Here is a 15,641-nt window from a genome sequence, read left to right on the forward strand (position 1 = left end):
AAAACTTAAGAAAAAACAAGAAAAACAAAACAAGAAAAAAGTTAAGGAAATGATTGGTCCATTAGTGGGAGAAAGTGGCAAGAAGGTGACAAGCAACAGGGAGAAAGCAGAACTACTTAACTTGTATTTTGCATTCATCTTTACACAAAGGGAAAAAAACCAGTCCTATCAAAAATACCATAAAACAGATTAAAAAACACAAGTTAAGATAGGCAAGAAAATGGTAAGTGAGCACCTGTTCACCCTAGACAAGTTCAAATTACCAGGACCAGATGGATTACACCCAAAGATTCTGAAGGAACTGGCAGATGTGATCTCAGAACCACTGAACTATATCTTTCAAAGATCCTGAAGCACTGGGGAACTACCAGAGGACTGGAAAAGAGCCTTGGTGGAGCAGTGGGCTAATGCCTCCTTAAGTAACACCAGCTGCCTGCAATTAGTACAGGTTCGCATCCCACCAGGTTCAAGGTTGACTCAGCCTTCCATCCTTCCGAGGTAGGTAAAATGAGGACCCAGATTGTTGGGGGCAATAAGCTGACTTTGTAATAATGCCGCTTGGGGCCCCCCCGAAAGCCCTAATAAGCAGGCATATACATAGAATGAAGGCTATTGATTTGTGCTTTAAATTGTAAGCCGCCCTGAGTCTTCGGAGAAGGGCGGGATATAAATGGGATTAAAAAAAAAAGAGCTGATATAGTTCCCATCTTCAAAAAAAGGGGGAAAAATGGATCCAGGAAACTACAGACCTATCAGCCTGACCTTAATATCTGGAAAGATTCTGGAAAAGATAATCAAGCAATGAAGCAGTGAACATCTAGAGACAAACAAAGTCATTACTAAAAGCCAACATGGGTTTGTCAAAAACAGATCATGCCAGACAAATCTTATTGCATTCTTTGACCAAGGGACAAAATTAGTGGACCAGAGGAATGCTGTGGATATAATTTACTTGGACTTCAGTAAGGCATTTGATAAAGTAGACTACAACCTTCTACTTGATAAGATAGAAAAATGTGGGTTAGACAGCATCACCACCAGATGGATTCGTAGCTGGCTGACAGGGCGTACTCAGTGTGTGGTCCTCAATGGAACTGCATCTACATGGAAGGAAGTGTGTAGTGGGGTGCCCCAGGGCTCTGTTCTGGGCCCAGTGCTCTTCAACATCTTCATCAATGACTTGGATGAGGGGATAGATGGGGAATTCATCAAATTTGCAGACGACACCAAGCTGGTAGGAATAGCCAACGCTCCAGAAGATAGGCTTAAGATACAAAAGAATCTTGACAGACTTGAACATTGGGTGCTACCTAACAAAATGAAATTCAGTGGTGAAAAAAGTAAGGTTCTACATTTAGGCAAGAGGTATAGGTGGTACCTTGCTCAATAGTAGTAACTGTGCAAGGGATCTGAGTCTTCGGAGAACGGCGGGATATAAATGGGATTAAATTAAAATCTTGGAGTCCTAGTGGACAATCACTTAAATATGAGCCAGCAGTGTGCTGCACCTGCCAAAAAAGCCAACACAGTGCTAGGCTGCATTAACAGAGGGATAGAATCAAGATCACGTGAAGTGTTAATACCACTTTACAATGCCTTGGTAAGGCCACACTTGGAATACTGCATCCAGTTTTGGTCACCACGATGTAAAATAGATGTTGAGACACTAGGAAGAGTACAGAGAAGAGCAATAAAGATAATTAGGGGAGGCTGGAGGCTAAAATATATAAGGAACGATTGCTGGAATTAGGTATGTCTAGTTTAATGAAGAGAAAGACTAGGGTTGACATGATAGTAGTATTCCAATATCTCAGGGATTGCCACAAAAAAGAGGGAGTCAAGCTATTCTCCAAAGCACCTGAAGGCAAGACAAGAAGCAATGGATGAAAACTAATCAAAGAGAGGCAACCTAGAACTGAGGAGACATTTTCTGACAGTTAGAACAATTAATCAGTGGAACAACCTGCCTCCAGAAGTTGTGAATGGTCCAACACTGGAAGTTCTTAAGAAGAGACTGGGCAACCATTTGTCTGAAATGGTATAGGGTTTCCTTCCTAAGCAGGGGGTTGGACTAGAAGACCTCCAAGGTGCCTTCCAACATCATCATCATCAAACAAATTTATATTTTGAGATGAGCTCAAAAATATGATGACTTGCCCTTGAATCCTCACTATCCTGCAGTCCTCTCTTCATGCAAAAAGGAGTAAGGGAGAGAATGAAGGTTTTTTTTTACTCCTCTGTGAAAGAAAAACATGTTTTCCCTGCTCAAGGAGGTGGAAACAACAATTATTCAGATTCTCAAGTGAAGCACTTTACAGTGAATTGCAATTCTTTTTTTAAAGAAAGAAAAAGAGTCACTACAGACTGAATATCAGATCCTTAGAATCCAAAACATATGATTTAAAATTATATAAATATCACTTTGCTCATGTTACTTTGTGTTAGTAAGACTGGATATATTAGTAATCTAATAATTACATTACTAAATCATTAATGATTTATGATCCATTATGAGAATGTGCTTTGCAAGCCTCAATTAAATTTGCTCTTCTCATACAGAGCATGTATGTCGTTTGAATGCGTTAATATTAAATATAGGTTCATGGACAAGGCATGTTTATATTTAATATAGCTGTACAATCAATGTGCATCTCAGGACAGATACACAAAGAATAAAATCAGCAAATACAAACATTAAAATGTATGTCAATATAATAAAAAATCACATCAGAGTTAATTCAACAACCAAAAGCAATCACTCAAGAGAGGCTCACAAGTCATCTTGACAATGGTGGGGTGTTGAAGGAGGGAAGAAAGATCTTTAGAACTCATGTGCAGAAGGTCACTCAATGGCAATCCATAGATGCAATCAGAGTGGAAAAAACAACTACCGGTATATTTTGCTGCTTTTATCATGATCCAGACAAAGCCTCTTGTGTTTGGTAAGATTCTTTCTTCGTCTTCCAAGGATACTCTAGATATCTGCTGTTTCATCTTCCAAAGTTCCTTTGAGAATCTTCCAGAAACTATGTGTAGAGAGGCCTTAGAGACAATCTGACCCAAGTCTGCCTCTGCTCACTCATCACAAGAAGTGTCTAAGACCCCAGTTGAACAGTGTACCTTATCTTCAGAAACCTCCCCAAGTGCCCTCTGAACCCTGTAGAGTCTCCTTCAGGTGCCTGGAGCAAAGGAATCAAATGGGTCCTACCTTCCTATCAAAGGGAATAGCTATGGAGTTTTTAAAAAGCAATCAGAATGATCAATCTATGAGAAGTACTGTAACATCCCCCAACTTCAGACCACATCTCTGTCCAAAGACAAAAATATATACAACAACAATCACCACTGTGAGTCAGACCCTCAATAATTTGGGGGAGGCCCATGGTGACCATGAATTCACAAGCTACTTCAAACTTTGCATCCAGCATCTCTGAGTAGCATAAATCTGGGAAAATCTGCTGCTAATCTAGCCCGGTATCAACAAGCATAAGCAGAGAAGCAGCTAGGTAGTAGGGAGAGTGACCATGTCAGAAATCCCATGTATTTCCTACAGCTGGTGGTATGCTCCATTGTTGCTTCACCATTAGGTGACGGACGAGCCTTGCTCTCAGCTCTCATAATACTCTTACCCAAGTCAGCTTTGCTTTCAATTAATCTGCAAAACTCTGGGAAATTTAATAATTGGTTCTTGTGAGCTGGTAGGAGCAGGCTCCAGCTCACCACTGCCTGCTACCTTATTTCACATTCTGTCACTAAAATACGTTAAAATGACTTCAGAATCCAAAATAGAAAGTGATTTTCAAAAAAGAAATTCAGATTTCCAGCAGCACATGTTAGGGAAGTGTGAAGAGAGTGATGGCATGGACTGGGAAGGGTGTGCAGGGTTCCTTCCTCTCTCCCTCCGCTCTGTCCGTCCCTGGAATGTTGAATGAGAAATAATGCAGTCAAAGACTGCCTTTTATGTTGTATGTCCTGAATGTATATTTAAGGACTGAATTATTTTTACTCATATATACTGTAGAAATAGATATAGATATTTTATATTTATATAAAACATGTAAATATAAATTATTGAGTTTTATAATATATATTATGTTATAAATGTAAATAATATAAATTGTGTCTTGTAATGATAAATAAATTTCATATTTTATTATCTGCTGTGTGAAGAGTTTCTGTGCAGTCCATTAAGATGCTTACCCTGATATATTTATTTATTATTTAAATTTATTTGCCACCTATCTCACTCTAGGTGGCTTACAACAATAAAAATGGAGAAATAAAAAAGTGCAAATGTAACAATTATAAAGGAAAAGTAGAATAAACAACAAAAAAGAAAATGATACAGTGATATGAGAATAAATTGCTAAATAAAGTTTAACATTTAATTAATAAATTTAATTATTTAAATTTAATTAATATTAAATAATAAAAGATACAAATAGTTAGATTTAACAATCTAACTCTGCTGTAAGCCTCGACTACTTTTATAGTGATTAACAGAAAATGTAGAGTTTTTCATTTTTTTAAAAAACCTATTAAATACATAATACTACAATAATTAAACGGTAAATAGATAACTATACCTTCTTTTGCAAATTTTCTTTTTAGGCACTGGAAAAGCATCCCAATTCACCAATGACTGCAAAGCAAATATTGGAAGTAATTCAGAAAGAAGGGTTGAAAGAAACAAGGTCAGTATGTATAGAATTTAATCTCTATTATTGCATTTATGGATATGATTTTATTTCTAGTTCAATAAGTACCATATTGTTTATGAGTCATTGATTAGAAAAGAATTCTAATGAGTGAATGCAAATGCTGTATAGATAAACATTTTTATATATTAGGCAATAGATGGCATATTCCTGCCTTCAAAGAATACCATTTCTGAGGCAATTTGTAAAAATAGGCCTTTAAAAAAATGAAATGTGACAATATATTTCAGAGCCTCATCAAAATGATATATAAGCATTGCCAAATTCAAACAAAAAGAATGGATTATTGAGAGAGAATTTAATCTAATGGTTAAGGCACCAGGCTAGAAAGCAGAAGACTGTGAGTTCAAGTCCCAACTTAGCCATGAAAAACTGGCTGGGTGACCTTGGGCCAATCACTGTCTCTCAGTCCAACTCAACTCACAGGGTTGTTGTGGGGAAAATAGGAACAGGAAGGTATGTTGGATATATTCATTTCCTTGAGTTATTTGTAAAAATAATAAATGCAGGATACAGATAAATAAATAAAAGTACTTATCTCATTAAATGAAATTGGCAGGAAGCTGTCCTATTTATCTGATGTAACCTGGTTATCCAAAGATATTTGTTTTTCAAGTAAATCTGGAAGCACAAGGGAATTGGAAGTCTACCCTTAATGAATGGCTACTGCACAGGCTAAAGATCAATATCTGGTGATAATAATTATTTGAGGCTGAATAAAATTGCTTTCGATTGACCAATTCACTGTCCAGAAATAATTGAAGGGAAGCTGAAGCATATATTTAGAAGCTATAAAGTATACAATTTAGTATTGTTTATTGCGTCTAGGAACAATTTGTCATTTTTGCAGATATTTTTTCTCAGCTTTCTCTGGAAAAACAATTTGTTGAATCTAGGTTCTGCATATTCTATTAATCAACTACAGTATTTTACCAAAAGATATGGCTTATCTGCCTACAGCCTTACCTGGGAACTTTCTTCTGGTTGAATTAAGACTCCTACATCCAAGGAGAACCCAAGGGATTAAAATCTGAAAGTCAAAATAAAAGTCAGATAATGGTCATAAAAAAACCCTGACAAAACTGTATTTTGTTATTAATCTTCATATGTTGGTGTTTACTACCATTACATATTAATTAAGTAGCAAAGAGGAAAATAAAAATATCTTCTACATATAAGAGAACTCTAAGAAGCAGGCTGTGTAAATATCTTTAAGATTATTATGTTTGTGTTCTTTTTGTAGCATTTCTAAAAGATGAATAGAGTATAGAGCCATTGATTATATATAATTATGCAATTTGCTTTATATAATGTAGATAAATGTAATGAGTAAGTAACTAAATATGGGAAGCAACTGCATTTATATACTAATAAATATAGAATTTTATATGAAATTTTACAACTGCGGTCACTATTAGGTACAATTGCCAGGGAATTAAGAATAAGAGATTCAAGAACTGAATACAAAATATATTGGGTTCTGCATTATATAAATATGATTGACTTGAAAATAAAGTGATGTACAACAATAATTTTAATTATATTTATTCTTCTATATGCTTCTATTTTATTCTTGTTTTGAAAAGTAAATTCATTGAATGTTGACTTCTGTTATTAGTCATATTATAAAGATTAGTGTTTTGTATTCATGATATTATTTCTTACCATATTTACCTACGTAGATGATAATGGTGATGATTAGATTATAGAGAAATTAAATTGAGGGGAAATGACCAAAACCAAAGTAATAGGAACAGATTTTTTTTATTTTTTATTTTTATTCCATTTATATCCCGCCCTTCTCCGAAGACTCAGGGCGGCTTACAAGCTTAGCAGTAGCCTTCATTCTATGTATATGCCTGCTTATTAGAGCTTTCACACACACACCCCAAGCGGCATTATTACAAAGTCAGCTTAATTGCCCCCAACAATCTGGGTCCTCGTTTTACCTACCTCGGAAGGATGGAAGGCTGAGTCAACCTTGAGCCTGGTGGGATGCGAACCTGCACTAATTGCAGGCAGCTGGTGTTACTTAAGGAGGCATTAGCCTACTGCTCCACCAAGGCAAGGAATAAAAATGTAAAGTGTCTTTAGTAGCTAATTTATCTTTAACTGGATTTTAAAAACAAAACTTCTAGGAATAATATCATTTCAAACATAATTGATCAATTCAGCACTGTAAAAAATGGAAGATAAGACCAGTAAGTAGAAATGTATAAACTGCCAGTCGTGTTAGAAATGGAACACCTGTTTTTTCCTGGACAAAGAATATTAAGATGCCACACGTAGTGTCTTATATCTGTAAAGGTTGTCACCTGTTATAACAGATGCTGAAAATAGACAGTTTTACTAGATTTTGCATTTCATTTTTATCTGTCAAAATAGGTTTTTTTATTATTTAAATTGAAAAATAAAAGTGAAAAAGCCTACATTTGTATATTGTGAATAACAAATAGTTGATAATGGGTAATCAGACAAATTATTTTACAGGGTGATCACCAGACAGTTCCTAAATGCTAGGTCCACCTCAACTCTCAACAAGAGACAATAAAATAAGCAGATTTTGCAATCAGTAAACATTTAATTAAAGATACAGAAGACCTAAAAAGATTCACTTGCACTTTTGCCTGTCCACTCTGGATAAACTAGTGCTGCCATTTATTCATTTTTTTAAAAAAACAAGCTTGGGTGTAAATGGCAAGACAGTGACAGAGAAAAAACTGGTATGAAATCATTTAAATTCAACAACTGTAATTATGTCTAATGGCAGAACCAACATTGTCAAATACTGTAAGAACCTAAAACTGTGTTTCTCAAATCTGTGTTTCTTAATCACAATCTATTGCCAAAAGGCTCTGAATAAGACATACACATGATACTTTGAATGAGGATTTCTTCATTGTCATGGGGTTATACGTAACTCCAGATTGTAGTTTTCAGTTAGAAGTGAATGCAGTATCAAAGCCCATGTCAGAGGCAGAAAATTGGCTTGGCTTGGAGAAACAGTAAAAGGACCTATTTGTGACACAATGCAGTAGACAAGCAAACATTGGCTAGAGCTAGGTTCAGTTAATGGAGTCTATTTATAAGCAATTCATATGAAATGTTAAGGGTGAGTTGGGTCATTACTTCAGGAATAAATACATTAAAAGAAAATGTAAAGAGGAAGTAGAATCACAAAAGGTACAAATAAGAGACTGAAGCAAATGCAAGAGTCTACACAGACGAAAAGCAAGTATTGTTGTTGTTAGTTGCGAAGTCGTGTCCGACCCATTGTGACCCCTGGACAATGTTCCTCCAGGCCTTCCTGTCCTCTGCCATCTTCTGGAGTCCATTTAAGCTCACGCCTACTGCTTCAGTGACTCCATCCAGCCACCTTATTCTCTGTTGTCCCTTTCTTCTATTGCCCTCAATCTTTCCCAGCATTAGGCTCTTCTCCAGTGAGTCCTTCCTTCTCATTATGTGGCCAAAGTATTTGAGTTTCAACTTCAGGATCTGGCCTTCTAAAGAGCAGTCAGGGTCGATCTCCTCTAAGACTGACTGGTTTGAATGCCTTGCAGTCCAAGGGACTCGCAGGAGTCTTCTCCAGCACCATAGTTCAAAGGCCTCAATTCCTTGGTGCTCAGCCTTTCTTATGGTCCAACTTTCACAGCCATACATTGCAACTGGGAAAACCATGGCCTTGACTGTACGCACTTTTGTTGACAGGGTGATGTTTCTGCTTTTTACTATGCTGTCTAGATTTGTCATAGCTTTCCTCCCCAGGAGCAAGCGTCTTAATTTCTTGGCTGCAGTCCCCATCTGCGGTGATCTTGGAGCCCAGGAAAATAAAATCTGTCACTACCTCCATTCCTTCCCCATCTATTTGCCAGGAATTGAGAGGGCTGGATGCCATGATCTTGGTTTTCTTAATGTCGAGTTTCAAGCCAAGTTTTGCACTTTCCTTCTTCACTTGCATCAAGAGGCTCTTTAGTTCCTCTTCACTTCTGCCATTAGAGTGGTATCATCTGCATATCTTAGGTTGTTGATATTTCTCCCAGCAATCTTAATTCCAACTTTTGATTCATCTAGCTCTGCCTTTCTCATGATGTGATCTGCATATAAGTTAAATAGGCAGGGCAACAGTATACAGCCTTACTGGACTCCTTTCCCAATTTTGAACCAATCAGTGGTTCCGTGTCCAGGTCTCACTGTTGCTTCTTGACCCGCATATAGGTTTCTGAAGAGACAAATAAGATGGTCTGGTACTCCCATATCTTTAAGAACTTGCCACAATTTGTTGTGATCCGCACAATCAAAGGCTTTAGCATAGTCAATGAAGCAGAAGTAGAAGTTTTTCTGGAACTCTCTAGCTTTCTCCATGATCCAGCATATGTTGACAATTTATTCTCTAGTTCCTCTGCCTCTTCGAAATCCTGCCCATATTTCTGGTAGTTCTCGATCCACATACTGCTGGAGTCTAGCCTGTAGGATTTTAAACATAACTTTACTAGCATGTGAAATGAGTGCAATGGTGCGATAGTTTGAACATTCTTTGGCACTGCCTTTCTTTGGAATTGGAATGTAAACTGATCTTTTCCAATCCTGTGGCCACTGTTGAGTTTTCCAAATTTGCTGGCAAATTGAGTGCAAATTTTACTGCATCGTCTTTTAAGATTTTGAATAGCTCAGCTGGAATACTGTCACCTCCACTAGCTTTGTTGTTGCTCAGCTTTCCTAAGGCCCACTTCACTTCACATTCTAGGATGTCTGGCTCGAGGTCAGTGACCACCTCATCGTGGTTATCAGGGATGTTAAGCTCATTCTTGTATAGTTCTGTGTAATTTTGCCACCTCTTCTTAATCTCTTCTGCCTCTGTTAGGTCCCTGCCATTTTGGTCCTTTATCATGCCCATCTTTGCATGAAATGTTCCCTTCAATTTTCTTGAAGAGATCTCTGGTCCTCCCTATTCTATTGTTTTCTTCTATTTCTTTGCACTGTTCATTTAAGAAGGCATTCTTATCTCTTCTAGCTATTCTCTGGAATTCTGCATTCAATTGGGCGTATCTTTCTTTTTCTCCCTTGCCTTTCGCTTCCCTCCTTTCCTCAGCTATTTGCAAAGCTTCCTCAGACAGCCATTTTGCTTTCTTGCATTTCTTTTTCTGTGGGATGGTTTTAGTTGCTACCTCTTGTACAATGTTGTGAACCTCCATCCATAAATCTTCAGGCACTCTGTCTATCAGATCTAATTCCTTAAATCTATTTGTCCCCTTACTGTGTATTCATCATGGATATGATTTAGTTCATATCTGAATGGCCTAGTGCTTTTCCTTACTTTCTTCAGTTTAAACCTAAATTTTGCAACGAGAAGCTCATGATCTGAGCCACAGTCAGCTTCTGGTCTTGTTTTTACTGAGTGTAGAGCTTCTCCAACTTTGGCTGCAGAGCACATAGTCAATCTGATTTCTGTGATGGCTGTCTGGTGATGTCCATGTGTAAAGCCGTCTCTTGGGTTGTTGGAAAAGAGTGTTTGCTATGACCAAAAGCAAGTATATGGTGCCCCATACACAAGAGAGAAGCATTGCCAGCAAGGGCTGTTTGCCTGCCCTGGAAAGAGAAGTCATGTAATAAGTCATTGATGCTCTACTGGAGAGATATGTCTAAAAATTAGGTGGACTCATTAAAATTACATCCCTCTGACAAATGCCCTCTAAATATTCTTCTACTCCACATATAAGAGCAGTGCTTTCCTTTATACGAGTGGACATTTTTTCTAGGCAGATTGGATTGGATTAAAAAGCCCAGGACTCTAAAATCAAAACTTCTGCAGGATCAAGATGTCTCACTTGTTTAAAAAGCTCTCTGGGAATCTTAAAGAAGGGTTTTAGGAAGATTTGGATCTGCCTGGAAAATGCTTAAAATACTCAGAAGTTCATTACCATATCAGTGAAAAAATCATCATAGATAAACATTTCAGTCCTTTCAATTCAATTATTGTGTTCAGAAGCCAATTGAACTAAAAGTCTATCAGATATTAAAATTGAAATATTATTTCCCCTAATTGCCCGTTTTTCCCCCCAGGTCGCAAATATGAGTGTAGTAGGAACCTCCCCTCCACACAAAACATGATTATAAATCAAAGCTAATCATAGAAATAAAATATGCATGTTAATGAATGGGAAAATACATAAGAGTTCTGTATTGGTGTAATAACACACATTTCATATATCGTTTTACTTTGTTTTTAAATGTATTTTCTGATATGACAATCACTTGTAAAAATATCTTTATCTGGGCAGTCCTTTTCCCTGTATCTGAAAAGAAAACAACTACAAAGGTAACAATTTTGGAATCCTGAAAGATGGGTGTTCTGTTAAATCTTTCAAGAATGTGTTTGGGATACGGAAAGAGTACAAATTAAAATCTTTATTTTTATAACAAACTTATAAAAAGAGAGTCATCTGCAGTTTGGCTACAGAAAAACAAAAATATCTGCAGTTCTCTTGCCATAAATGGGACTCTGAGACATGCTTATCTGAAATTATAAAATATATACCCTTTTGAATTCATTAGGATTAATTTCTAAATAAATACTCATCTGTTTATCTAAATGCTAATCTGGATACTAACTTAAATTAATGTGACTCGCTGATTGCCATTTTTAGTCCAAAAATTTCACGTGGATCATATCTTAATTTACTATAGAATTAATAAATGGAAGAACTGGCAATCGTGCTTTCTAAAACTGTCCCATAACTACTTTTTTCTTCATAGTTAGGAAAACATCTTCCACTCGCATTGGTTGAAAACATTTTTTGTAACTTTCTTGTTTACAAAGTAGGTATGTTTTATGGGATGATGGCTAGACAAAGAAAATTCTCTCTCCTCGTTTAATGTGATCATTACCTATTTCTCTACCTCCACTGCACTGTAATGCTTCTGATTAAAGTCATTGTTTAATTTAATAATTTAATTTGTATACCGCCCTTCTCCCAAAGGACTCAGGGCGGTGTAATTTAATTTAATAAATTAATAATTGTTAACTAAAATAGTAGCTACCATATACTATTAGTAGCCATATATGCTTTATTCTTCAGTCTTTCCAAAGTACAAGGCAAGTAAAGATAGAAGAATCCTGCCTTACAAGGACCTGTATGTTGGAATCAGTGCAAAATCAGAAATAAAAAAGTATTTCCATACTGTTTGTACAGTATTTGTGATTGTATTTCAAAACACTATTTTTAAGAAAGGATCATATTGTGATGCCTGTGTAAATTAAATTAGTCCGGTTAACAAGAGCTTAAGGCTGTCTTTTTCTGTTTCCCCCCTTTTCCTGAGTGGGCAATCATGACCAACCTTTAGTTTATGCCTGCCAGGTTAAGACACCATTTCAATAGCATACACAGAACTCTATCAATCCTTCGCTATGTATCATCTAACAGGGCTTCAACTGAACCACTGGGAAAAAGATGCCTGATTCTGTGATTTCCATACAACAAAAAAATCTGCTACTTCAGCTAGAATTAAAAGTAGGGATTATATTTTATACACCTGGATCTGTATTATTACATTTCTTATATATGAATGCATGTTTGAAAAATAATTAGAAGAATCTTTTTCACTTGGGTAGCTTTAGTATGTTACTTTAAATGTCTGTTACTCAAATTGCTGCTTTATGGAGTTACAATTTGGTTGAGAATATTTACAGCAGCACTAGAGGTATGATATGCTGAAAGAACCATCTTGTATTTCACATAGCCTGTAATTGCCAGTAGCCCAAAATGTTATTATAGGTGTACTTTTAAAAAATGGGCTGCTTCGTGATTTCCTTTGAAGTGGCTATAGAATTTTTAAAAGTATACTTTGAAAAGAGGAAAATAAACCTAGTATCCTTGTGACTTTGATGTAGCTAAAATGAATGTAATATTAGGGAATATTTTCTGCAGATAAAATCTCTGTTGATTTACTTTTTTCTTGGATTCTGAATGCAAAGAAAAAAAGCATTTATTTATACATTACCCTATCTCCTTGACTTTCCTTCCAAGGAATTTAGAATAAGATAAGTAGCTTCCAGACAGTTCTCCCATTAAGGATACTATCCAGACCTAGCTTTGAGAGATTTATAGTAATTGTGACCTCCCTTGCATTCATACAAGAAAAATGATTCCTTCATTTGAAGAAATAATTATGATAATTCACAAGATTCACTACTACACTTCAAGAATACAATATAAATTAAAAGAAAAAAAATCCCACTTCAAGGTTGTGAAAGGATTACCACTGATATTTTAGATCAGTTCTCAGTAGAGTACAAATAGAAAAACCATGTATCTGGAAGAGATCATTACTGAGATTTTAAAGTTCAACCCCTGATCAGAATGAGAATCTGAATTAAAACATCCAAAACAAATAGCTCTGAAGTATTTTCTTGGAACACTTGCAGTGAAAGAAAGCCCTTCATTTTCTGGATACTTTTAATTCCTATTAATATTAGTAAATATATTCTAATATTCAAAAAATGTGGGTGTCATGGTTCTGACAGATGAAACTCTTCAAAGAACTTCAAGGTTCTTTTATTTGAGTAGCATAATATCGGCACTACATAATCGAAGCCAAAAACTGAATTCCCCTCCCCTGGGCACATAGTATAAAAGCACAATTCCCTCCTCCAGTTAACAGTCATAAATCACATTCCCCAATTAGCTTGAAGCACAGGCTTCCTCTCCAGCTCTGCAGCCACTAATTCTTTATCAGCTTTGGGTGCAATAACCTTAATTCCCACGGCTGAGTTATTGTTGTTATGACTAACTGGACTCTCATCCACATTCCCCCTCCCAGCATCATCTAACTCTAAAAGCGAAAGGGAAAAGATGGCTACATTTCCATCTGTTGTCAATGCAAAAACATCAGATGTTAGCAGCATTGACATCTCCCCCCCCCCCGTACAAAAAGGACACATCCTGTAATGTAAACAGAAGCACAAGTTAGGGATTGCCTCTTGGTGTCATGGTTCCAATTAATGAGACAGATCAAAGAACATTCCATGCTTGTTTATTCTAAAAAGGTCTATAATAATGAGAGCAAAGCATCGGGACTCATGGATGGATGCCAGAAGCTGAATTTTCCTCCCCTGGACACATCATATCATACATAATTCCCTCCCTTAATTACATGTCATGAATCACATTCTCCAATTAGTTTAACACACGAAGTTTCACTTCCTTTCTGAAGCATGCCATCCCTTATCTTATTAAAACATCCGGGTTAACATTCCTCCCCACCTTCAGTGATTCAAAGCAAAACAGTTAAAGTAAAAGGCTGCCTCTTATATTGTCAGAGCAAAAACATCCAATGTTTGCAGCATTGACATCCGGCTCCCCTTACAAAAAGGATAGATCCTGTAATGTAAACAAAAGCATATGTCAGGGATTATCTCTTGGTTTGTTGGGTTTTTTTCATGAAACTTTTTGATGAGTTGGTCAGCCTTCACATCGCTAGATTTCACCCAAGTAGCTTCAGACAATGGGTATCCCATTGTACTAGGTACTGCAATTTTCCCTTAAAAATTCTAGAGTCAAGAATACATTTCACTTCATAATGGGTCTGACCCGCTACTACAAGGAGTCTGGGTGCCTTCGTAGTGGGCGGTCTTAAGGTAGAGTCCCGAAAAGGTTTCAGCAGGCTGCAATGGAAGACAGGGTGAACTTTCCCTAAAAGCCTAGGGAGTTTTAATTCTACTGTGATGGGATTGATGATCCTTATGATGGGGAAAGGCCCCAAGAATTTCGGTCCTAATTTCATGTTGGGTAATTTGAGGCGTAAATATTTAGTTGACAGATAAACCTTTTCCCCAACTTGGAATGTTCTTTGGGGAGCCCTCTTTTTATCAGCCTGTTTTTTATAAGTCTCGGAAGTCTTTTTTAATGCCATTTTCGTGTTTCTCCAAACCTCTTCCCACCCTCTCACCCATTGATCAAGTGTCTGGGAAGTGGAGGGCACCTGAGTGTAGTCAGGCATTGGGCTGAACTCTTTCTGTGGCTACTCTGAAAGGCATGTAGCCAATGCTGCTATGAACAGAATTATTGTAGCCCACCTTGGCGAAAAGGAGGAGGTCAGTCCAGTTTGTCTGTTGGTAGGAAACATAGCATTTGAGATATTGCTCCACCATTTTGTTAGCGGATTCTGCAGCCCCATTGGTACCTGGATGAAAAGCAGGTGATAAGCCTTGAGATGATCCAATTAATTTAAGGAAACTCCTCCAAAATTTTGTTGTGAACTGTACTCCTCTATCTGAAATTATTCGCTTAGGGGCGCCATGCAGTTGGTAGATATGTTTCAGGAACAATTTACTCAGTCATTGGGCGGATGGGAGCCTTTTGCAGGTGATGAAGTGAGCCTGCTTTAAGAACAGATTATCACAGTCCAAATGACTGTATTTCCTCTACTTTCAGGTAGATCTACTATGAAATCCATAGCAATTTCTTCCTGTGGTTGGGAAGGGTCTGCCACTGGTTGCAATAACCCAGGGGGTTTCCCCGGAATTCTTTTCATGGTGGCACATACAGCACAACTGCGGACATAGCTTTCCACGTCTCGTTTCAATCCCAGCCACCAAAATTGCCGACGGATGAGGTGTAGTCCCCAGCCTGTTTTATGTCATGGCCATGCCAGAGAGCATTAAGGCGGAGGGTCTCTGGCAAGTATAGCTGTCCCCCCTTGTAAGCCAAACCATCCCTGCATGTTAGGGAGGTTTGATTGTCCTTGAACCATTGGTTGGTGAGGAGCTCTTTTATTTTCTTTGCCCCAGGGTCATCAGGGTTAGGGGCTCTTGAAAGTGGGACTCTGCACAGCGTGCGTTGATTGGAGATAATTGCCTCATTAACCTCTTCACACTGGCTTTTGTACTGGGGCAGTCTGGATAGAGCATCAGCTAAGAGGTTTTTC

At 37.3% G+C, this 15,641-nt stretch overlaps 1 protein-coding gene across 1 annotated transcript in view; it reads left to right on the forward strand.

The window, feature by feature from the left end:
• The window catches only part of ASXL3 (ASXL transcriptional regulator 3), a gene marked incomplete at both ends in the record, with an annotated part of 124,716 nt that overhangs the window by 16,246 nt on the left and 92,829 nt on the right, over positions 1-15,641 (forward strand). The window contains one exon of the mRNA XM_081324831.1: positions 4,612-4,694. Within this exon, the coding sequence (XP_081180957.1) occupies positions 4,612-4,694 (83 nt within the window). The remainder of the gene's footprint in view (positions 1-4,611; positions 4,695-15,641) is intronic.

The sequence above is a fragment of the Vipera berus genome, assembly GCF_964194415.1.
Source record: "Vipera berus genome assembly, chromosome: 3".
Lineage (NCBI taxonomy): Eukaryota > Metazoa > Chordata > Lepidosauria > Squamata > Viperidae > Vipera > Vipera berus.